The sequence below is a fragment of the Peromyscus maniculatus genome, chromosome 6 (assembly GCF_049852395.1).
Source record: "Peromyscus maniculatus bairdii isolate BWxNUB_F1_BW_parent chromosome 6, HU_Pman_BW_mat_3.1, whole genome shotgun sequence".
Lineage (NCBI taxonomy): Eukaryota > Metazoa > Chordata > Mammalia > Rodentia > Cricetidae > Peromyscus > Peromyscus maniculatus.
Genome location: NC_134857.1, coordinates 12406319 through 12431090, shown reverse-complemented (window position 1 = coordinate 12431090; position 24772 = coordinate 12406319). Strand labels below are relative to the sequence as shown.

General features: G+C 44.7%; 1 protein-coding gene across 5 annotated transcripts in view; it reads left to right on the top strand.

The window, feature by feature from the left end:
- The window catches only part of Pld1 (phospholipase D1), a 211329-nt gene that overhangs the window by 174432 nt on the left and 12125 nt on the right, over nt 1–24772 (top strand). For all 5 annotated transcript variants that reach the window (XM_076573953.1, XM_076573954.1, XM_076573952.1 and 2 more), the window contains 4 exons: nt 6600–6713; nt 9039–9088; nt 15974–16108; nt 21458–21611. In XM_076573953.1, the coding sequence (XP_076430068.1) occupies nt 6600–6713; nt 9039–9088; nt 15974–16108; nt 21458–21611 (453 nt within the window). The remainder of the gene's footprint in view (nt 1–6599; nt 6714–9038; nt 9089–15973; nt 16109–21457; nt 21612–24772) is intronic.

Genomic DNA, 24772 nt, shown 5'->3' with positions numbered 1-24772 from the left:
GCCAAGAGAGCTATTTTATTCAAAACCATACAAATATTTTGTTTCTTAAAGTAATTATTTGGTGGATAAAGTTTCTTTCAGCAGAGGATATCTCTATCCTATAATTTTCATATCCTGTAATTTTGTGCCGTGGAAAGGCATGCCAGACAGGGTGCAGAAGCCTTGTGCTGAAGAATCGGAGCTGTCGTTATCAGAAAACGAAGGGAAACATTTTCAGTGTGACAATTGCTAGCTCTTCTTTTTTTCCCTTGTGGGCTATCTCCCAAGCTCTAGAAAATGTTTAGAGGTTACCCCAGGGCACAGAAGATAAACCCCGCCAGGAGATCATTTGAAATCATTTTCTTGCTTTGATTTTATTCCAGAACAATCTTAGGAATGGTCATCTCGGTGTCTAGATATAAAAAGGAGACAAGGCTGGGCCAGCAATCATTTTGAGCCTGAATTTGTGTCCCGACTGAGATGGGACAGGATGGAGAGCAGTGAGGCTTAATGATTTTGTGGGGTTTCTTTTGGGGATATGTCTTACCAAACGTTATCAAACCTGGGGAAAAGGTGAAGTCAGATATGCTGGTCTAACCCAACCTGTTTACATTTCAAAGCTTGCCATTTTCAGCCGGGTGGTGGTGGTGCACACCTTTAATCCCAGCACTTGGGAGGCAGAGCCAGTCAGATCTCTGTGAGTTCGAGGCCAGCCTGGTCTACAGAGTGAGATCCAGGAAAGGCTCCAAAGCTACACAGAGAAACCCTGTGTCAAACCCCCCCCCCCCCAAAAAAAAGCTTGCCATTTTCAAAAGATGAACTTGAAAATACCCCTGTGTGTGTTTCAGGTATAGCATGATCTATCACAGCTTACACAGCCTCTTCTATGGTTGGTAAAGATCAGTGTGAAGTCATGTTCAGGACATTCCAGCATACTGGTAGATTTAGGCCAATTCCCTCATCTACAAATGGGGGTAGGGCAGAAGGATTTATTGCATCTTAAAAGATTTGCCAAACACAAAATTAAAAGGGTTATGCCCCGAACTTAGAAGAGGCTTCAGATCTCAGTCCAGCACGACTGATCCCACCACAGTCTAAAGTTCCCTCTCTACAAAGTCCAGAGGCGCCCCAGCTGCAATTGCTCCCATTTCTGGTGGTGTTCATCATTGCTGCATAGTTCACATCCTCAGTGTCTCCCAGTTCACAGTAAGGAACCTCCCACCTCAGCTGCTCATCCCTGCAGAAGCATGCTGAGCTTCTTTGGGGGTTTCCCTACACGTCCTGAGACCCAATCCGAGCTGACCCGCTTCTCCAACTGCTCTCCATGCTGCCGAGGGGCTCAGGCAGCAGGGAGGAGGGGTTGAGAAGGAAAGGGTCTCATAAAACATAGAAAGAACTGGAGGGGAATGGAGAGACCATCACCTACGAGGCGGGACCACTCCTCTGCTTTTAAAGGTGCAGACAGCTTTACAACAATAGGAATATTCATCTTCAGCAGCCCACAGCCATGGGCTGGAGAGAGAGCTCACTGGGTAAAGTAGTAGATTGGCAAGCATGGAGACTGTTCACATGTCCCCACAACCTACAGAAAAAGGCTGGGTGCAGTAGTGCAGGCTTGTCATCCTATTGTTGGGGCTTCGGAGACAGCCGATCCCTGGAGAGCGCTGGCTGGCCTCGCCCGGCTGACAAGTTCCAAGCCAGGGAGAGACCCTGTCTCAAAGCAAGTGGACAAGGTTCAAAACAATGACACCTGAGTTTGACTTCTAGCTTCCATAGACATATGTGGACACATGCATATGCATTCACAAACACACACACACACACAGAGAGAGAGAGAGAGAGAGAGAGAGAGATGGGGGGAGGGAGGAAAACTTGCAAACATACAAATAAATGCAAAAAAAAATCATATAAAATAAGTAAAAAGAAAATGGGCTGGGGCCTGCTCTATTTCCTCTGGAATTCTGCTCAGGATGGAAGAACAGTTTTCAGTAGCTCGCTCTTACTTCTTTTATTCTTAATTTAAAAAAAAAAGACCTACTATTTGTTTTTTGTTTTTTCAATTCAGGACTTCTCTACACAGCCCTGTGGCTGTCCTGGAACTCACTCTGTAGACCAGGCTGACCTTGAACTCAGAGATCTGCCTGCCTCTGTGTCCTGAGTGCTGGGATTAAAGGCATGAGCACCACTGCCCAGCAAGACCTGTTTTTATGCATGCATGTGTGTCAATGTGTGTAGGGAGTTATACATGAGTGCTGTTCCTGTGAAGTCCAGAGGAGGGCGTAGGATCCTCTGGAACTAGAGTTACAGGCTCCTCTGAAGGAGCAGCGCACACTCCTAACCCTGGCACCATCTCCAGCCCCTGTGCTTACGTCTTCATCCTCCTGCCTCAGCTCTCAGGGTCTTTGTCTAGCTCCCTCATTCTGAAAGGACACTTTTTTGTGTCCTGGTTCCTTTCTGCATCACCACCCTAGGAACAATGCCTGCTTCACAGTTCCAGGTACCGAGTAAGGACGTTAGCACATGCAAGAGAGTTGGCTGGGCGTCGAGGTTAGCTGCCATGTTTGTGTTCTCTTACTGCTTTGCTTGGGCCCGTTTTAAACATGGCACCTGAAATATTTTGCTATTGAGCGGTTCTAGCTGCTATAATGTAGCTTAGTTGTCTTTCTATTGTTGGACATTTATTTCCATTGTTTAGCTCTTATATGTCACATTGCCATAAGAGTTCGTGAATTTTAGAAGAAAAATTCACTTTAACAAGAATCTTGAAGATGGAATTTTATAAAATTATATCTTAACGCCAGTGGGGAAAGCAGCTGCTTGCTTGACCATTCCTTACTCACGGCTCGTTCTCCACCCGCTCTCATGCTGCTTTTAAATACAAGTCATCCTGCAAGTTAGGGACTTCTTTCCTAGTGGCTGCTGATGCTCTGGGGGTTCCGTGCTTCCAGAGAGATTAGAACCCTAACAGCTGGAACCACAAACTGGACATACTGACACACAGGGTTTCTCTTCTTTGACTTCCACTCAACTTCAACCTTGCTGGTGAAATTCCAGAGCCCCCCCCCCACAACTTATTAACAGCAGTGAAATATAAGTCATTTTCCTAGTTTGAGGGACATGCTTAACATTTTCATCATCCAGGAAGCTAAGAACCACCATGTCAAAAGCAGCCAGAGGCCTCCATAGGACTGAGAGAGAGCAGGAAGCAAGGTCATGTGGATGTAGGGTCTCACAGAGTACAGACTGCAAGGATGCTTTACGGGACTTTCACATGAGTTCTCCATTTTAAAGTCACTCTTTCATTGTAACAACCTCAGGGACCACAGGGAGCCATTTCTTACAAACATCACCACCTAGACTGGGCCTTCAAGAGTGACAGTGTTGAGGAGTGACTTATGTTGCACAATACTATCTATCTATCATCTATCTATCTATATCTATATCTATCTATCTATCTATCTACCTATCTATCTATCTATATATATATATATCATATATATAGAAGTAATTGTTTCACATACTTAAAAAAAAAAGTCAGCAACAATTTCACTTCCTGTGACTAGAGCGGTGATTTCAACATTAAGGGTCAGCTGTGCAGTAGACTGTCCTGCCTCCATCATGTTCTCCTGAGGAAAGGGTTCTGGGACGTACTATTAATGATAAAAAACAACATTCAGAAGTGTTCACAACATTCTAACCTTGTGTGGAAGAGAGGAATACATACATGTGTTTAGATCATGGACTACTGTGTCTACAGGACCACAGAGGTCACTGCGTGCAAGACTCCTCAGGGACAGGAACAGAGGTTGGGACAAAAGTAGGGGAAAGGTTTTGGGGTTTTCTCTGTATAATCCTCTTAGATTTTGCATTGTATTACTCACTGGAAAGTAGGATTTATTTTTTGGTTCCTCTGAGTACTAAACATAGAATAACCACATGACTCAATGCTTCCATCCTTGAGTATGTACCCAGAAAGAACTGAAAATGGGTCAAGCACACATGATATGTCAATACTGACAACTGAACTTGGTTTTTGTTTTTTGAGGTGGGTCTTTCTCTATTGCTCAACTCACCTAGAACTCACACTATAGACCAGTGCAGCCTGGACCTCCCAGACATGGGCCTTTCTCTGAGTTCTGGGATTAAAGACATGTACCGCCGTGCTCTGCCTAATAATGCAGCTCTGTTTCCCAACAGCCACGAGGCAAAGTCAGCCTGAATTCCCACCAGCAGACCCAAGTGTATGCATAACACAGGATACTGTCCGGTCACAAAGGGGAAGGAACCCCGACACATGCCATACCGTAGATGGACCTTGAGAGGACTATGCTAAGAAAAACAAGTTAGACCTAAAATGACCCTTATGTGCAAAATCCAGACAGGCAATTCATAAAAACAGAAAGTAAGTCCCTAGAGATTACCAGGGACTCTGGGAAGGGAAATTTCTATCTATGATGAAGAAAAGCTTTGCACAGGGGAGGTAGTCACATAAAATTATGAACACAATGATGAAGAATCATATATTTACAATGGCCAAAATGCCCAGTTTTTTATTTTATATATTTACCATAATGAAAATTAAAGTTAAATGTAATTAAGGAAAAAATACCAAGTACCTACAGCTTGACCTATTCTCCACTGAAGCATTCTTTTGATGTTACCCCCACCCTCACCAGCTAACAGTACTCACTGAGAGCATGGGTACTGATGATGCCTAAAATAGAAAGCTATGTGGACATGCACCCTGTGTGTTGGAGCAGGTCAGCCACTATGGAGCGAGGCACAGAGCCCGTGGGTCAACCTCCTGGCCACAGTCTGTGGGAAAGAAGAGGCCAGTGTGACCCGCTTCTGACCGAGGTTTCAGGAAGCCTCACGGACCAAGGTGACCTAGATGTGAAGTCCATCCTGGGCTAGGAGCTGAGAAGCCAAGCTTCATTAGCAGGGGTGGGGCGGGGTACAGTGGCCATCACTGGGGTGGTTGTGGAGGGTCTCGCTGGAATATGATTTTATCTTGAAAAGCAGTGGAGGCTAAATGGTGTGGTCCTTAAATATCCATTTTGCACACATCTGGACTTTTAAATGCTGCTGTGGGGAAACGGCTTCCGGCTTCCTGCTCTTTTCCCTCGTCCTGTTTACCGTTTAAAGACTGTGCCTTCTCTCCTAATCAAGCAGATAACTCAGGCTGTTCATGTTTTCTTTCCAACCCAAACTGTGTTTGCCATCTAGTGAGTAATCCTCGACATTACAGCAGCCTACTTCAAATGCCTCATTTCTCAGCCCAGCCGCCAAGCGAACTCCACACTCTGGTCCCAACAGTCACTGACAGACACTCTGGTCCCCTGACCGTCACCGCCATGAATATGTGGACATTCAGGCACATTCAGCTCTGAGCCATCCGAGTAGGGATATTCTCACGAGAAGGGGCACTTCTGCTGTTCATAAGATGTTCTGACAATTAAGTGTTATAAAAGGTTTAAGCAGGACGGCACACGAGAATTAACCAGCAGCGAAAATATACTCAAGCAAACTTTTTGCGCACTGAGGGATCCTCGCTCATTTCCAAGTTTTCTCTTCTCCCTGTGTGTTCTACAAACAATTCCAGGGGCCTCAGCTGTCTGGGACTCCCACAGTAAGAGCTGCCACATGAGCTATCCGACCTGTGGCCAAGGAGAGCTGCACACACAGCATTGAAAGGGAAATGAGGCCTGCAGATACTGTGTTATATGTGCTGGGGGTTGAAAATGAACCTGGTTGGGGCTGACTCGGTGGGTAAAGGAGCTTGCCACCAAGCCTGGTGACCTAAATTCGATCCCTGGAATCCATGTAAAGATGGAAGGAGAGGACCAACTGCATAGAGTTGTTCTCTCCATACATTGGCTGTAGCATAAATCACACACACACACACACACACACACACACACACACACACACACACACACACACACATTTAAAAAAATAAAATAAAAATAACACTAGTCACTCAGAATTCTTGAAGAATCCCTGGAAACAGTCTGTGGCTAGATCCTTAGAATTCCTAACTAATGATGACTATTGTGGAAAACATCCTGAATCCCGTGTGCTTGCTCCTTAGACATGGGCCCTGGGAACCCAGTTATAAATGGAATGCCTACAACTTGCCGAGCTGTGAACTGACTCCATATGGCTGTAACTTGTTTTATATGTGTCTATCAATCTATATTTACACGTGTGGATATGTATATTTAAATAAGGTAGAATCTGACTTAAAATCACACACACACACACACACACACACACACACACACACACAATCGTTGTGATAACACCTTTTCCTTATCTTTGTTGTAAGCTGCTTCTGACACCCTCTTCCATGAGATCCAGCAAGACTTGCTTTAAACCACCTTCTGTCCTGCAAAGGACTACAATATAGAAAAGAAAGCAGACACAATTCCAACTTCACTGCCAAGTTGAGTTTATCGTTCAGCATAACAGCGATAACCGGGATCCAAGAGCCATCCGAGTTGAGCAGAGGCGGCTGTGTGAAAGCATTCTCGTTGTCTGCAAAGCCCCGCGACCTGCTTGACTGATGATGATGTAACTGTTACTTGGTGTGTGAATTTCTGTGCATGTGGCTTTTGCAGGGAAGGCCAGAGATACCGGGTGTACATTGTGATACCACTGCTGCCGGGATTCGAAGGAGACATTTCCACAGGCGGAGGGAATGCTCTACAGGCAATAATGCACTTCAACTACAGGTGCCCGATTCCAAACCCTCTGCTTTGATCTTTGCATCATGCGTGTGAGCCTGGGAAGCGAGCTGCAGGATTTCCACACATTTGTTCAGCATTTTACTTTCAAACTTTAGTCTTTTCTAAGTGGTAACATTCAAATGTCACAGTCATACATGATGGTTCTGTCTGTCTGTCTGTCTGTCTGTCTGTCTGTCTGTCTGTCTCTCTCTCTCTCTCTCTCTCTCTCTCTCTCTCTCTTTCTCTTTCTTTCTCTCTCTCTCTCTTCCTCCCTCCTACTCTGCTATCCTGGATCTCATTTTGTAACACTGGCTGCCTGGAACTTGTTATGTAGACCAGGCTGGCCTTGAACCTCAGTGTCTCTTTTATATTGATTTTTAATACACGATATTAATGAAAGAATATCTTTATACCACTGATCCCTTTATTTTTTTCTGTAAGTAGAGAAAAGTAAAACAAGAAGTATAAGTGCTAAAAAAAAAAAGTCTAAGTGCTAACATGATACAATTTGAGTGCATTCAGTTAAACGGCGCGGAGATGGCAACCGGAATGTTTCCTTATAAGTTTCACACTTTTCTAGTCTTCCTTTTTGACGCAGGAGGGGAGAATGAGACTTTACAATGGACCAAACAGAGAAGGGCTCAGTGCCTTGGTCACACTTGGGTGGAGGGTTATATGCCCCATGCTTGGCTTCAGAGAACCCCAGCTGATCCTGATAGCACGGTTTGAGGGCACTATGAACTCCCCACAGCTGAGGATGGCTCAATATCTGATCTTCTTGCCTCTACCTCCCCAGTGCTGTGGATTAAAAGTGTGTGCCGCTTGCCTGGTTTGCAGGTCTGGGGATGAACCCAGGTCTTCACGCATGGGATTACAGGCATGCACCACGATGCCCGGCTGTTGGTTTCTTTTTTCCACTGGCTCTTCCGACTTGTGTCTGCATATCTGCCAGAGTTTGAAGTAAATATTGGTGCTGATGCGGTTATCCCAGGGGCCAGTTCACCTAGTTACAGTGAACACCTTTTTTCTACATACTGAACTGAAGATGGGTCCATATCTAACGTTATCTGACTTAGTACATAACCAAAAATGTTTTTGTGCGCACATGTCACTAACATGATGTTTAATTAATTGCTCTCTATCTGCTTTCTTGGCAATTCAAATATTGCTTTTGGAATATTGTCAGTTTTGAGCATTTCCTATGACTATTTCTTTGATTTTTGAACCAGCTGAAAGACACATTTGGCTGCTGTTCAGCAACCCAAACCTTTTGTTATACAAAAGCATCTCTATTTGCTAGTGTAGACTTTAATAATATCAGCCTTTGCAGGCATAGCTGTATTTTTAATTACATTCATACAACAGGCAGATGGGACATAGAATTTTGGTTTTTTTTTCTTTTAAAAAAATTTATCATCCAGCTCAAACATTTTCTACTTTAATTTTTAAAGTTTTTATTAGCATATGCTAATTATAAGTGGTGAATTTTTATTATAACATTTTCTTACGCACATACAATTTTAATCATATCCACTCCCCTTTATTCCCTTTTGTCCCCTCTCACTTCCCCTCTCTCTTCCCAACTAGTCTCTCATCTGCTTTCCACCCCCACCCCCCCACCCCACCCTCCACCCCACCCCCGCCCCTCTCATGAACCAGTGAGTTCCATCAGTGCTGTTTACAGGAGCACACATGAGAGGTGTTTTTTGGACATGAGTCTTCCCAAGACTGCGCCACTGAAGAAAATGTCCCCCCGGAACTGTGTAACCCTAGGGCAGGGGTGGCCTCCGAACCCCTTGCTTTTCCGTCATTTAGAGTCATCAGTATTTAACAGTCTCGAGGAAAAAAAACCATCAACAGAGCCGTTATTTAAAACTTGATTTTTCACATTTACAGATTTTGCTTATTTTGATGGAAATAACCCTGTATAATAGTCTGCTTACTTCTTGGTGCTCTGACGAGCAAGGGTTTGCCCCTTTCACCCCAGAGAGCAGGACGATTATGTAAACGCTCTTATCTTCAAAGACTCCTCAGTCTTATTTTTGCTATCACAAAATTTCCTAAGGGAAAGTTCATTCATAGCCCATCTCTCTTTTTGAAATCTGGTATCAATTTTATAACTCTTCTATTGACTCACATCAAAATAATTATGTCTTCTCAGTAACATTACAAAAGTATTTCCTATTGTGGTTTTAACTTTTGAAAGTGGGTATAGCATTTTCTTATGAAAGTACTTGTCTTGTTTTTGCTTGGGTTAGGGTTACATCCACAGGTATTGCTGTAAGACTTGGTTGTTGGAATGTCTGTAACTATTCCTTTACATGCTTTCAGAACCATGTGCAGAGGGGAGAACTCTATCCTTGGACAATTAAAGCCAGAGCGTAAGTAGTTTTTCTTTTCTTCTGTGATTGTTTCTAGGAAACATCAAGAGTTAATAGGACTAGATATGAAGATAAGGTGGCAGCATCTATTAAATATTTTCCTTGTTTTGACCAATATGTGACAAAGTAGCTTATGGGAGGGAGAGGTCAATTCCAGCTTACGGTTTGAAGGTGCAATCTGTCATGGCGGAGAAGTCATGGCGGCAGATGCTGTGGAGGCTGGTCACATTGAATTCAGTCAGGAAGCAGAACAGGATGAATGCTGGTGTACCCTTTGTTTTTTTGGTTTTTCGACACAGGGTTTCTCTGTTTAGCTTTGCGCCTTTCCTGGAACTCACTTGGTAGCTCAAGCTGGCCTCCAACTCACAGAGATCCACCTGACTCTGCCTCCTGAGTGCTGGGATTAAAGGCCACCACTGCTCGGCTCCCTTTGTTCTTTTTATTCAGTCTGGAACCCACTCATGGATGGTGCTGCTCACACTTGACCTTCCTTTAACTAACGTCATCTAGAAAACCCCTCACTCACACGCACCTCAGATCGTAAACAAATTAACTGTCGTGGTATCCATGACTGTCCATGTAGTGTTCTTATAGAACTTTGTTCACCCAAGCTTCTTCCCAAAGTGCTCAACTTAGGTAAACCACGTTTTCTCATTAAATTGCCCAAGCCAACATTCAAATGAAAACACTTTGCATGAGGTGTATGGAGGAAAGAGCTCTGCAATGTTTTCATTTCTATCATTTCAGTGATAACTGAGGAGCCTCATGAGGACTGTCTACTTTATTCTCAGCTTATCCACTACCACAACCCCATATAGGTCATCCCTGTTGAGAATTATCTGTTTAAGTCTGTACCCCATTTTTAATTGAATTACTTGGGTTTTTGATGTCTATTTTCTTGAATTCTTTATATATTTTAGTGATCAGACCTCTGTCAGATAAGGAGATGATCTTTTCCCATTCTGTAGGCTGCCATTTTGTCCTATTGATAGTGTTCTTTGCCTTACAGAAGCTTCCCTGTTTCAGGAGGTCCTATTTATTGATTGTCAATCTTAGTGTCTGTACTACTGGTGTTATAGTCAGGAAGTAGTCTCCTGTGCCAATGTGTTCAAGGCTATTCCTTGCTTTCTCTTCTATCAGGTTCAGAGTAACTGGATTAATGTTGAGGTCTTTGATCCACTTGGACTCACGTTTTGATAGATATGTGGTAGATATGCATCTATTTGCATTTGCTACATGCTGACATCCAGTTATGTCAGCACCATTTGTTGAAGATGCTTTCTTTTCTCTATTGTATAGTTTTGACTTCTTTGTTAAAAATCAAGTGTCCATAGATGTGTGGATTAATGTCTGGGTCTTTGATTCAATTCCATTGATCAATGTGTGTTTTTTTTGCCAATACCAAGCTGTTTTTATTACTATAGCTCTATAGCAGAGCTTGAAGTAGGACTGGTGAGACCTCTGGAAGTTCCTTTATGCACAGGATTCTTTTAGCTATCCTGAGTTTTTTGTTTTTCCATATGAAGTTGAGTATTGTTCTTTCAAGGTCTGTGAAGAACTGTATTGGACCTATAGATGGCTTCCGGTAAGATGGCCAGTTTTGCTATGTTAAACCTAGTGATCCATGAGCTCATAGTACTTTCTTACAGCCTATACCATAACCATTTTCCATAATATTTGAGACAACTGTGGATAAAGAAGGAAACAAACCAAGGTACCCCCTTTCCCTGCTGTAGTTCTTTCTAGAAGTACATTCTTTTTTTTTTTTTTTTTTTTTGGTTTTTCGAGACAGGGTTTCTCTGCATAGCTTTGCGCCTTTCCTGGAGCTCACTTGGTAGCCCAGGCTGGCCTCGAACTCACAGAGATCTGCCTGGCTCTGCCTCCCGAATGCTGGGATTAAAGGCGTGCGCCACCACCGCCCGGCTTAAAAGTACATTCTTAAATGGAGGAGAGAAAAAGAAAAAAGAGTGAGAGAAAAATATTCGTTCATCATATATATAAGGGACTAGTAGTCAACTGAAAGAAGCCAGGCACAATAGGCCATGTACCGTATATGGTTACATTTTTTATGAAATGTCTTTAATAAGCAAATCCATAGCAATAGAAAGTTCTATAGTGGTTGTTAAAGCCTGGGGAGAGTAGGTAAGATCAGATGCCGATTAGATGGGCCTGGGAGTATAAAATATCTTAAAATTAAGTAGTGGTGATGGTTATACAGCCTTGCGAATATGCTTTTTAAAAATCTACTGAATTGGGCCTGGGAACGCAGCTCAGTTGGCACAGTGCTTGGCTGGCTGTATAAAGTCCTAGGTTCAATCCCAGCACCATATAAACCTGTAAAGGTATGCACATCTGGAATCCAAGCATTCAGAAAGTAGAGGTAAGAGGTCAGAAACTCAAGGTCATCCTTAGCTATGCAGCATGTTCAAGGACAACTTGGGATACATGAAAGATGAATCTCAAAAACTCTGCCTAAAACAAAAAAATCTGTGGGGTGTGGCAGTGCTAAACCTTTGATACCAGCACTTGGGAGGCACAGGGGTCTCTGTGAGTTGGAAGCTAGCCTGGTCTACATAGTGAGACCTTGTCTCAAATAAATAAACTATAAAAAACGCCTATTGAACTATGCACTTTTTGTTTGCACTTATGGGATTGAATAGAGAGGCTTACACACGCATATAAGCACTCTGCACTGAATCCACATCCCCAGCCCTGTGTATACAATTGGAATGGGGGAAGTTTCATGCTATGGAGGTTTTGGAGACATTTATAGACTTTTATGACTTTTTAGGGGATTTGGTAGCTTTGAAAGCCATGGGTTTAGCTGGATGTGGTAATCCACATCTTTAATTCCAGCACTCAGGAGGCAGGGGCCGGTCTCTATGAGTTCAAGGCCAGGTTGGTTTACATAGTAAGTTCCAGGACAGCCAGAGCTGCATAGTGAGACTCTGCCCCCCCATCCAAAAAAATAGATCGATGAAAGAATAAATAGGTGTAAACTTCCCCACAGCAGTGGTTCTCAGCCTTCCTAATGCTGTGACCCTCATGTTGTGCTGACCCCCAACCATAAAATTATTTTCATTGCTACTTCATAACTGTAATTTCACTATTATGAATTGTAATGTAAATATCTGAGATGCAGGATATCTGATATGCAACCCCTAAAGGGGTCCTGACCCACAGGTTGAGAACCACTCTCCTGCAGGTATATTATGTATGCTCACATGTGTCTATCAGTGCTGTGTATTTAGGAAGTTTTCACTGACTGTCTGTTCAGACATAGTTATGCACATCACCTAACTACCCAGGAGAGAGCAGATGTCCCAGAGTATCACCTTCATCTCTATGGGCTGATGAATCAATCTATATAAAAGACATATTGATACGGCAGAGTAGGAAAGGCATCCCAAGCTGCCTGATGGGGGCTTGGAAAGTGAACATGAGATTATAGGAGAGTGAGGAATCAAAGCACGATATTGTTTCGTTTCTCAACTGTGAAATGTCCTGAGCTTAATAGAAAGCGCTTTCCTTGGCTCCAGCCCCCCCCCCCTTTTTTTTTTGCCTTTGCATTCAGGAGAAATAAATTGGATTTTAACACAAGAAACAATTTCAATGGCAAGCCTGCTTGGGGGAAAGTTTCTAAGCACGCTGGGAACAAGTCAACATAGGGCGTCTTGGTGGGGGATGTCCAGATCCTGAACACGGGGAGAAAAGACTAATTACACAGGGCCCTTTTCTGACGCAGAGGGTGGCGTTGTTGGTTTGGCTTGTTAGTGCTGGTGGGTTTGAAGGCCCCAGCAGCCTGGCTGCCCTCTGACTGGGTGGCTGCCCTCTGACCGGGTGGCCTGCTCTCTGACCGGGTGGCTGCTCTCTGACCGGGTGGCTGCCCTCTGACCGGGTGGCTGCCCTCTGACTGCATGGCGGACTGCAGTGCCCAGAGGTTGGCGCTCCAGTCAATTTGAATAACAAAACTGCAACTGTGAGGAAGTTAAATGTCCTGAAAAGAATTCCAGCCCCAGCCAGTCTCCAAGCCTATACTCTCCAGAGACCTAATGTCCAGTTTAAAGCATTTCCTTACCATTTTTATAATTTTTGTAAATTATAACCTTTTAGGACCAAGTAAATTAGTGGCCAGGAGTACTCAAACAGCATTATAAACTTCAGACGTCACTCTGAACCCTAATTCCAGCCTTATAGGACAATTTCTGGGGCTCTATCTGTCCTTTCATCCTGTGTGTCCATCTGCTGACATTTTATCACCCCCCACGTCCCTTCTCCTCCACTGCTCTCCTCCTCTTTCCCCTTCCCTTCCCCCCTGTAACTTCCCTGGGGCTTTAAATACCTCACCTGAACCCCACATGCAGCTGTAATCTGCCTTTAGCAAGTCCTGCGAGATGAGTGAGGACCTATGTCTTAAAATGTTACACTCTGGATCACACGCCTGCCCTAGATGATACAGAGAAATCCAAAGTTCAGGCACTTATGATGCCAGGCCGTGTGGCACAGTGCTGGTGCTGGAGAAGTGTACTTTACAGTGCCTGTAAAAATCAGGCCTTTGTAGAAGTACTTTCCAGAACTGTATGGACACAAAGGACTTCAGGGAGGACATACTCCCTTCTTTTTAATCAGAGGAGATGTTTTGTTTGTTGAGACAGGGTTTCTCTGTGTCGCCCTGGCTGTCCCGGAACTTAGAAATCCCCCTACCTCTACTTTTGAGTGTTGGGATTAAAGACCTGTGGCACCATTGCCTGGCCAGAGGAGGTTTTCTAAAGGAAGTAATGGTCCATGTCCAGCCTCTTGATATTGCCACCTGCAAAATTCATGCTCAAGAAGTATGGAATTAAGTTACAAAAAATTGTGTCTCTGTCCCATCCCCCCCAAATCAATGTTTTAAGTATGTTTGTGATTTGTGTTGGGCCTTGTTCATACTGTCCTAGGGCTCATGAAACCCACTGGCTGCAGGTCACACACACCTAGAACTTAAACGTTGTTCTAATGTAACACTAATACGTGGGGTGTAGAATTTGTGAATATTTAATGTCTGTAGAGCTTTCAGAAGTAAAAAGCACCAGTGCATCAACACAGCTCTGAGATCATTCACGTACATTCGGAGAAGGTGGTCTGTCAGTGATGGACTCCCTGTGAGTACTTAGGAATAACTTTCTTTCCAACATACCTGAACTGAAAAGAGCATCCATGGCAAAGTAGAAAACCTAAGTAATAAATGGGGCTCAGCAAACAGAACCTGAGTTACCAATGGACCTATTGCCATAATCTCCTAGAGAAAGATACAGTCTCAACTTTTCTTTCTGTTAGAATTCATGACAGCTTGGCTCCTCTCCATTTGTTCTGAGTCTCAGACTTTGTGCAGGACACCTGTGAGGGAGGGGACCATACAACCTTGTGACCGACACTCAGACCATGTAGTGACTATAGTTGGTATAGAATGCAGTTCTTCTTTCATGGCAAGATGAGTGAGCAGCTATTTACAGTACAAACCTGCTACTGTTTGCTTGAAACAAAATCTCCCAGTGTCCAGCATAATAAAGCTTATTTTCTTTTCCTAATATTGATCTTGAAGGGAGAATTTTTAAAAATTCTTTGACAATTGCACACATGCATATGATGTATTTTCATTTCACCCTTTGTGGACCCCTCCCATCTCCTCCTCCTCAACCAATCCCACTCCTGCTTTCATATTGCTTAGTTTTTAGTGACTTGCTGAGGTTAGTCAGCATTGCTTGCAGGAGCGTGGGCAGCTTAGCAGTGGTTACCCCCTGAAGAAATGGCTGCTCTTTCGCCAGCAGCCAAGCCCGTAAGTGCCAACAGCTCTGGGAGGACGGCGCTCTCGCGAGACCCTCCCCCACCTATGATGGGGTGTTGATGGGGCCCCTTCCTGTACAGGAACCACAGTGACTGAGTTCCTGAGCACAGTGGCCCTGTCGTGAAGACAGAAGTTCACGGCACTCCGCCCCATCCTGGGGAGGAGTATTTAATTGGCAACCGTTCCAGGTAGTCAGCCGACTTAACTGCCACCCAGGACTGTGCTACAGTCATTCAATGGTTTTGACAAGCACTTGTCCTCTGGCTAAAGCTGCAGCGGGTGTCAGCTGAGACAGAAGCAGCCGTGACACTGAAATCTTGTGTTGTCCTTCCTGCCTCCACACATCAGTAGTTAACTCACCAAATCATGGAAGGGCTCTGATTGGAGTAATTTCTAGATTGCCTCAGCCAAAGGCAGGAGACATTCCAATATGATTTTGTTGTAATGTAGTCATTGTCCTAGTTAGCTTTGACGACAGCCTAGAGTCGCCTGAGGAGGAAACCTCAGTTGAAGAGTTGCTTACCTCGTGTTGGCCTGGGGATGTGTCTATGAGGGACACTGACTGTTAGTTGGTGTGGGGAGTCCAGTCTGATGCGGGCTGCACCAACCCTGGGTGGTGGTTCCGGGATAGATATGACCTAAGTGTAAGCCAGGAAACAAGCCGGAGAGTGAGCTGGCCAGCATCCTTCCTCTGGCCTCTGCTTCAAGTTCCTGCCTTGAGTTCCTGCCCTGACTTCCCTCAGTGATGGACTGTGACCTGGGAGGATAAGTCAAATAAACCCTTTCCTTCCCTAAAAATTCTTTGACAGAATGTTTTGTCATGGCAATAGAATAAAACTAGGATATTCATTCAAGTTAATAATATAATTCCCTTTATCATAAAAATTCCTGGCTAAATTTTGCAAAAGATTACACACACACACACACACACACACACACACACACACACACACACACACACACAACCTGCTTAAATGGTCTATGTGTCTTGGAAAGCAAAACTGACGCACCTTTGTTGGGCGTGGTCATATTGATCTTAGCGTTTTCTTCTTGGCCCCCAGTTGGTAACCAGTGGATAAACTACATATCGTTTTGTGGGCTGAGAACACACGCCGAGCTGGAAGGGAGCCTGGTCACTGAGCTCATCTATGTCCACAGCAAGCTGCTAATTGCTGATGACAGCACAGTTGTTATCGGTAAGTATGAGGTCTGTGCCCACACTCCTGCGCCTCGCTTGTCCTTGCTTTTCCGGGCGTCCGTGGCAGCTGAGATTTGTCATAGAACACCTCCACTGTTTCGGCGACATCCTCCCTAACCTGTCTTGTTATTTAACCTTTCCAGAATTAGAGATCCAGAGCAACGAAAGGGACTTTGTGCACTCACAGTATTTAGAAGCAGAGGCCAGCTTGAGTGTGTTTCCACCAAGAGGGTCCTGGAGACTGAACTCCAGTCTTCAGGCTTGGCAGCAAGTGTCTTTATCTGCTGAGCCATGCCACTAGCCCTCATTTGATTAATTCTTTAGTATTCCCTTATTTTTCTTTGAGTCCAAGTGCCTAGAGTTCTGGGATCAGGAGGACAGGAAATCAGCAAGGGAACATTTCAAACAAGAGAAGCTTGTGTGTGGTCTGTGCTGATCCCACATCATCTGACCTTCCCTACAGATCTAGGGTCAGGTCACAGTCAAGGCCGGAAGGATGCTAAGGTCTTGCTGTCAGTGTGCTTACCGGTACTTTTCCTATGTTTATGTTTTGGATACTCTCAATCAAGGTGTGGAACTGTCAGCTTTGCTGATCCAGGTGGAAGTGGAGGGAGAATTGTGTTTTAGTAAAATGACATAGTCCTGTTTTAAGATCAATGTCCATTCTCCACTGAGAAAGGGAAAAAAATCTCATAACTAGCAGTAATGAGATGTCTTATCTAGAATATAGTTTGGAAAAATGTATTTCTGAAGCAAGGGTATGTATCTCAGTGTGTATATAGGTGCATACATGTATTTAAATGTCTGTAAACATAGCTTGAATATCTGTATACATATACACACATAGGGAGGAAATGGATTCTTTTTTTTTTTTTTTTTTTGGTTTTTTGAGACAGGGTTTCTCTGCGTAGCTTTGCGCCTTTCCTGGATCTCACTCTGTAGACCAGGCTGGCCTCGAACTCACAGAGATCCGCCTGGCTCTGTATCCCGAGTGCTGGCATTAAAGGTGTGCGCTACCATGGCCCAGCTTGGATTCTTTTAATATTTGTGCAGAACTGTTTTTTTAAAAAAGCATTGTATTCCAACATCCTCTACTCAATAGCAATGGATCTCAGCCTGTGGGTTGTTCCCCCAAATTTGAATGAGCCTTTCACTGGTGTTACCTAAGAGCATCAGAAAACACAAATATTTATATTATGATTGGTAACAGTAGCAAAATTACAATTGTGAAGTAGCAACAAAAATAATTTTATGGTCGGGAGTCTCTACAACATGAAGAATGAAAAGGTCATAGCACTAGGAAGATTGAGAACCACTCTTCTATAGTGACTTATTATACTGAACAAAACATGACTCCAGACAGACCAAAGACCTCAACATAAAACCAGGTAAATGGATGGAGCTATGAAAAAAAAAAAAATCATCCTGAGTGAGGTAGCCCAGATCCAAAAAGACAAATATGGTGTGTATCGAATTATATGTGAATGTTAGCTGTTAATCTTCAGTAGGCAGGCTACAATCCCTATAACCATGGGAATTAGGGATAGAGTAAGAGGCTAGCAGGTAGGGATGGATCTCCCTAGGAAGAGGACATGAAATAGATGATTATGATGGACAAGGTGGGGACTAGAACTGGAGGATCAAATGTGGAGGAGGAGGGAAGAGGTGGATGACGGAGGGAATACAGGGAGGAGCATCTAAACAAGGGCTGCTAAGGGGTGTACAGAAACCTAATACTGCAGAAGCTTCCCAAAATATCTACAAATACGGAGGTGATCTCATCGAAATCGCCAAATAACGGGGAAAACGGAGCCCCAGCTGGCGTCTCTCATACCCAATGAAGCCTCCAGTACTGTGTTCCTCAAAAGGCACCCAGAACCTGTAACCACTCTATGTACCCCATATCCCTCCTTCCTCTTCCTCTTTTTTATGTAGAAATGAGGTATGCCCCAATCCTGCAACTCGTTTTCTGAGTTTGATTTTCAGAAGACAGAAATATTTAACAGAAAGACTGGATGTAACACACTTATCAGTCTTTCCCTGTTAGTATTGTTTATTAAGTTCATCTAAGATCTGGAGCCTAGCTAGGCAACCTGCCCCAGGACTGGCTGTCTCTGCCTACCTTACACTGGGGTTGCAGGTGGATCTCCGTGCCTGCCCAGCATTTACATGGGTTCTGGGGATGTGATCACTAGTCCTCATTTTATCAAACCTGAGGGTCACAGCCTGTGCCCCAAGCCACACTCCTTAACAAGTCAATTAAAAGAGCCAGTTTAATAATGGAAAACAGAGAGAGAGAGAGAGAGAGAGAGAGAGAGAGAGAGAGAGAGAGAGAGAGAGAGATTGATTCAATGTGGCCATCTTAGAGGGAAAAGAGACCCAGCAAAGCCCCCAAGTCCATCTTCAGGGTTCTGCAGTAAGACTGAGTTTTAAATAGAGAGCCAAGGTTATGAACATCTAAGCACTGGCCATCAAGGTGCAGCCCTGCCCACGCTGACTCATCACTGTGAGCTTCAGTCTCGTGTTGTAAGGTGCTCTGATAAGTTGTAACAGCCGTGGAATCTCTTGCCAGGAGACAAGTTCCGGTCTGGGGTGACCTTCTTTTTCTCCCAGCATGGGATTTCGGGCTGGGGGCCGGGGGGGGGGGGGATTCCCATTTCCTCGGTGCCCACTGTTTCTACGGCCATTTCTATAGCCATGTTGAGAGACCTGGCATCTCTGGGGAAGATCTTCCCTTCCTGCTAGGCCTGTTAGGCTGGCTCGTGCAGACAGCACTTGCTTCTGTCTCCGACATTTCACAACGCCAGGAATGTACTCCTGTACTCCTGCCACGGGAGTAGGGGGCAGCTGCCATGGGAGGGGGTTGGGGTTAGTGGATAAATATGTGGGGGCTCCAGGCTGGCTCCCACACCACAGGGTTCTGATCTTGGCTAGAGAAGCACCACCCACCCAGTCCTGCAGACACAGTCTCGGAGTGGCCTCTCTTAGGGCAGAAGAGAGCCAAGTCCCCAAAGAGCATCACGGGAATTCTGTTCAGACACCTAGGAAGGAATGCCTGGGCTAGAGAGGGGGATGCTGTGTTCCAGTAAATTCTCCCCACCTGCAGCCCTGGTCTCCCCAACACGGCTGCCTAAGTAAGACCTGAACCAGCATAACACCTAACATGGGAGGGAAGTCTCACAGGGAGAAGTCTCTTGCCTAAACAAAGAACCGCAGGCATCTAAGGGATGCTGAGGGTGGGAGAAATGGTCCTCTCGTGGGATCATCACTGGTTATCCAGTACCAAATGGTCAGTCCCGGAATCATATACATTCAAGTAACACTAAATGGACTAAGCGGGTTGTGTTCATGCATTTATACATCCAACAGTATCATTATTGTTATAGGTATATGCAAATACAACAACTGAAAAGAGGCCATAAATTTGAGAAAAGACAGTGGGAGGGGCATTGGAAGGGCTGGAAGGAGAAAGGGAAGAGGGGAAATCATGTGCTTATATTTTAATTGAAAAAAAGCTGCCAAACCTCATGGTGTAATCCTAAAGCTAATTAGTACATATGTATGCCTTACCGTGATCCACTACTGTATTTCTTCTATTGTGAGGAATCAGGTAATAAAAAGAAGTCCAGAGTACACATCACAAAATAAATAAATGAAAGCTTAGTCCTTCTCAACTGAAAGTCAACATCCTTGGTGAACTGAGGTTTTCTCTTTAGACCAGGCTGGCCTGGAACTCACAGAGCTCTGCCTGCCTCCCGAGTACTGGGATTAAAGGTGTGCACTACCTCCCTGAATTGAGGTTTCAAAATAGAAGGAAACTGATACCAAAGCTGCTGCCTGCCACCCAGCAGAGGTGGAGAGTCTCGGCCACCAACGGCAGACTGTATTTCAGATTAGCCGGTGACTGTGAAAGCTCTCCTGCCATTTAACATCCCTTGTTGTGTAAAAGCTGAAGACCAGAAAGCTTGTTCTTGTGTTTTGGTTTTTGTTTTTAAACAAAAACAAAACCCCACCAATTTCTAGACTGAACTGGTTGGTGTGCCATTTTCTTTTAACTCCTTCATGATTCAGTTAACCAGCATCCTTTGGGATGCAGGTAGAGAACTACGTGAAACAGTCAGGAGAACGTTTTGTAAACAATAGAAGAAAGCTCTAGTGTTAACTAGAGTCTTCCGGGTTTTGTTGCAGCAGGCTTTGTCAGACTGCCAGCCCCCGTATTATGATACCGGGACTTAACGTTAGTTATGAAAGCTCAGCTTTACCTTATGCTTGTCCCACTGGCTCTTAGAACTTAATTTAACCTGTTTCTCTTGGTCTTCATTTTGCCTCAGGGCTTTTTACCTTTCTTTCATTCTATATGTCCTTGTCTGTCTGTCTGTCTGTCTGGCCCTGAGCATCTCCCTCGATTTCTCCCTCATTCTCTCCTTTCTTCTCTCGTCTCTCCTCTCTTATCCTCTCTGCCCACCAGCCCCGTCTATACATCTCCTGCCCAGCTATTGGCCACTCAGCTTTGTATTAGACCAATCAGGTGCCTTAGGCAGGCAAGGTGAAACAGCAACACATCTTTACATAATTAAGCAAATGCAGCATAAACAAATGTAACACACCTTTTCCTAGTTAAACAAATGCAACACACATTTACATAGTTAAATATTCTGCAACATAAACAAATACAGCATATCTTTATATAGTCAAAGTAATATTCTATGGCATTCTGTAGGTTTTTTACAATTATTTTCACTTATGTGTATTGTGTGTATCTCTGTATGTGCACACATGTGAACAGGTGTCCATGGAGGCCAGAGGGAGGCATCAGGTCCTCTGGGTCTAGAGCTACAGGATGTTGTGAGCCACTTGAGGTGGCTGCTGGGAGTGGACTTGGGTCCTCTGGAAGAGCAGGAAGCGCTCATCACTGCTGAGTCGACTCTGAGCGTGCTTCCTGCCCTTCAGCCTTGGCTTGTTGGGTCAGCCCCTCATGGTAGAAAGATGGCTGTAGAGGGAATCTTCTGGAGCCAGTATCCAAGGGATGGGGAAGATGATAGAAAGTTCTGCTTTCTCAGACGCCCTTGGAAACTTTCCTTCATGTTGTGTGGTCCAGAACCATGCCAGGTGCCATCTGCTAAGCTAATCCCTGACAAAGAGGGTGACATTGTGATTCCAAGCTGCTTTAGAATAATCAGGGCCACACTTGAGCAAATCCTGAGGAGGCCCCTACCTCCCTAAACTACACCTTCCCTAGATAACTTTGACAAAAGTGGGGAGTCATGAGCCAGAAGCATGGAGTAGGGCCGGCCGGCGGCCATGGCTGTCATGAGAACTCGTTCTTTTCTGTTCTTCCTCCTGTTAGGTTCTGCCAACATCAACGACCGGAGCATGCTGGGAAAGCGAGACAGTGAAATGGCCGTCATCGTGCAGGACACAGAGACGGTCCCCTCGATGATGGATGGAAAGGAGTACCAAGCCGGCCGCTTCGCCCAAGGACTCCGGCTGCAGTGCTTCAGGTGAGCCTAGAGCGCCAGGCTTGTTCCTAGTTCACAAGCGCAGTGCTGGGGCTCCGGTGACCCCTCCCCCTTGGCACTCCTGCTGTGCCAGATTCTTTTTAAATCTAGAACAATGTCTCTCAGAGCGCAGGACATACGCACGAGTATAGAAAATGACTCTAAACATACACACATTGTTTTAGTAGCCTGCCGTCTTTATGGATAATAGCACAAACGACCATTTTAAAGGTAGTCAATTTAAGGTCAGTCCGGATCAAACCATCTAGGTGGCATTTGTTTAAGTTTTTAAAGTAACTTCACTTTTAAAATCTAAACAAACAGGTACTTCCGCAGGTAAAGGCACTCCCCACCTAGCCTGATGACCTGACATCAATCCTCTCAGCTCACAAGGTGAAAGGAGAGAACCTTTGTCACTCACACATGGGGTCCACATGGTAAAGGAGAGGACCAATTTCCACAGGTTGTCCGCTGACCTCCACATGCACTGTGACATGAGCATCTTCAGGCACACAAAATAAATTGTGAGGATATGATAAGTATTGCTAAAAGTATTTTAGTGGCTGCTGGCATCAGATTTAAGTGTGAATGCTACATTTCCCAAGTGTAGCACAAATCTTAAATGGTCTTATTAATAAGAACAAACCTGGAGCCTGGTATTGGGTTAAAGCTGGAAGATCAGAGAGACAGAACAAGCCACAGCTTCCTCACCTTACAACTCCTCAGCTGATCCTGTTTCCTCAGACTGGAAGCCTCTGAGTCCTCATCCAAATGGATCTCAGCTGAACTGCTGCTAAAAGTCTAAAAGCTTAACCAGCTTAGTTCCTGGTTTTCATGCCTTATATACCTTTCTGCTTTCTGCCATTACTTCCTGGAATTAAAGGCTCTGTTACCACAGCTGGCTGTTTCCAGTGTGGCCTTGAACTCACATAGATCCAGATGGATCTCTGCCTCTGGAATGCTAGGATTAAAGCCATGTGTGTCACCATTTTCTGGCCTCTATATCTAGTGGCTATTCTGTTCTCTGACCCCAGATAAGTTTATTAGAGTGCACAATATTTTGGGGAACACAATATCACCACACCCAAGTTTAGAAGGATTCTAGACATCAGAGATCCCTTGTTCTCTACAGGACAGACAGGCTACTGAGGGCTGTGAAACAAGGACTGTGTAACCCTGAGGGATTAAGTGGGTTCTCGGCTCTTCGGCTCCGGCTAGGGTTAACTGCCCCCAGCTCCTTTAGTCTATTAGCAACAGTGGTCCTTCTAAACCTTCTGGATCATCTCACTCCTTTGCTCACTACCATGTAGCTCCTTACCTCAGAACTAAGCAAGGACCAGGTAAAACCTTTCCAGATGTATGAATCTGTATGGTCTGTCAACACCTTGTCCTCTCTCCCAGCTGTAGACCTGGTCAGGAGGTCCTGAGGATTCTAGAACTGCCTTTGCTGTGACGTCACTTCATTTGTGACCTATAGGGGTCTCTGTGACCATCAGGGTGCCAATCTGAGTAAGGCAAGAAGGAAATCAGGTTCAACATGACTTAGCCAGTATTGGTTCAAACTACCCTGACCCTGAGTAGTTTATTATAGGCATATTTAAGTACAGTGCAAGTGTGAAAAACATTTCCTGTTGTAACACAATTCCTTGTGCACAAGGAGGCATAATTACATCAAAGAAACTCTTCTCAAAGTGCGGCACTTCTTCCATCAAGGTGAGTTGTAGAGATAGGCTACATGTGTTATCTGAAGAGCTAGAGAAGGATCGGATGTGGCCTCAGTACACAGATAGTGTAGAGGTCATCTGGGCTATTATCCACCTCTTGCCCTGTTTGTGGGAGCTCGGGGGAGCCCCTGGCCATACAGATAATGCAAACATCACCTAGACGATAAGCCACTTCCAGTCCTGCCTGTGGGATCTTGGTGTGGCCTGTCGCTACAGAGATCATAAGTCACCAGGTTATTAACCAGCTCTGCCCCCAGCCTTCTGGGTGAAAAACAAGTTATACATCTCTGCCATCAAAAAGACAATCCTGCATTTGGACATTCCCTTTTCCTTAGTGCCTGTCTGTGAGAGCAAGGACCTTCGAGCTCCCAGTAGTGGCTCCATGGTGTGACGCACCAGTGCCCCGATGTAGCCAAGGGTTGTGCCTTGTGCTGCTTGGGGAGGGGATGCCTGTGACACCATTGTTAATGTGTCGTTGGCAATGACACCATTGCCTCCATGTGCTAATGGTCCATTTGGCGACTGGCTCACACCCGGAGAGGACATGTGCTAAGGATGCTGCAGTCCTCGCCAATACAACAAGCTGTCTTGATGGCCATCCTGCTTCTTCCTACAGTTCTGGCAGACATGCTCCCCAGATTTAGCTTCATTCCAGACAGATCCATTCTTTGCTCTCAGCTCAAAGGACTCGGCAGAGCCATGCCTCAAAATACGTCAGCCCCTTCCACCACTTTCACTGATGTGTTTGTCCCTTTATCACTGTGTGTTTGGCCCCGTGAGAATCCTTTCAAACCATTGGCTTTACAGAAAAGCGCTGCTGGGTTGTTTTGTTTAGCAGGGAAGAATTTAGAATCAGTACCCTGCTAGTCAACCCACTGGCTTCCCATTACAGCATATACAAGGAAATCATCATTTCACTTTTTAAGCTGAAAATGTCATGTCCTTTCCATTGTGGGTGAACCTAAGTATTCTCTTTAGAGTGGCAGGCTTCTTTATACATCTTTAGGCATACACTAATATAGAGGGACAGGAGTCTGCTTTACAACCAATTTTCTCTTGTAGAAACTTGGCAAATATAAAATACCATCAAGAAGGTAAATTCATTTGTAATTCCACCACCCAGTGCCAATAATTTTTAGCTTTGATTACATAAATTGCAAAGGTTTATGAATGTTTTTGTATATGTGTCCACTGAGTAATATCTAGATTAGTGTGAGAATAACTTAAAATGTTTTTGATACATGTATGGAATGTACATATGTGGAGGTCAGAGAATAACTCTGGGGAGTTAGTTCTCTCCAGCACCTTGCTGAGGCAGGGGTCTATTGTTTCTGCCTTGGTGAGCACTCCACAGTTGCTGACCTGTGAGCTCTTGGGAGACTCTCCTCTTCCCCCTCCCGTGTCACTGTAGGAGTCCTGGGATTAAAGGTGTGCACCACT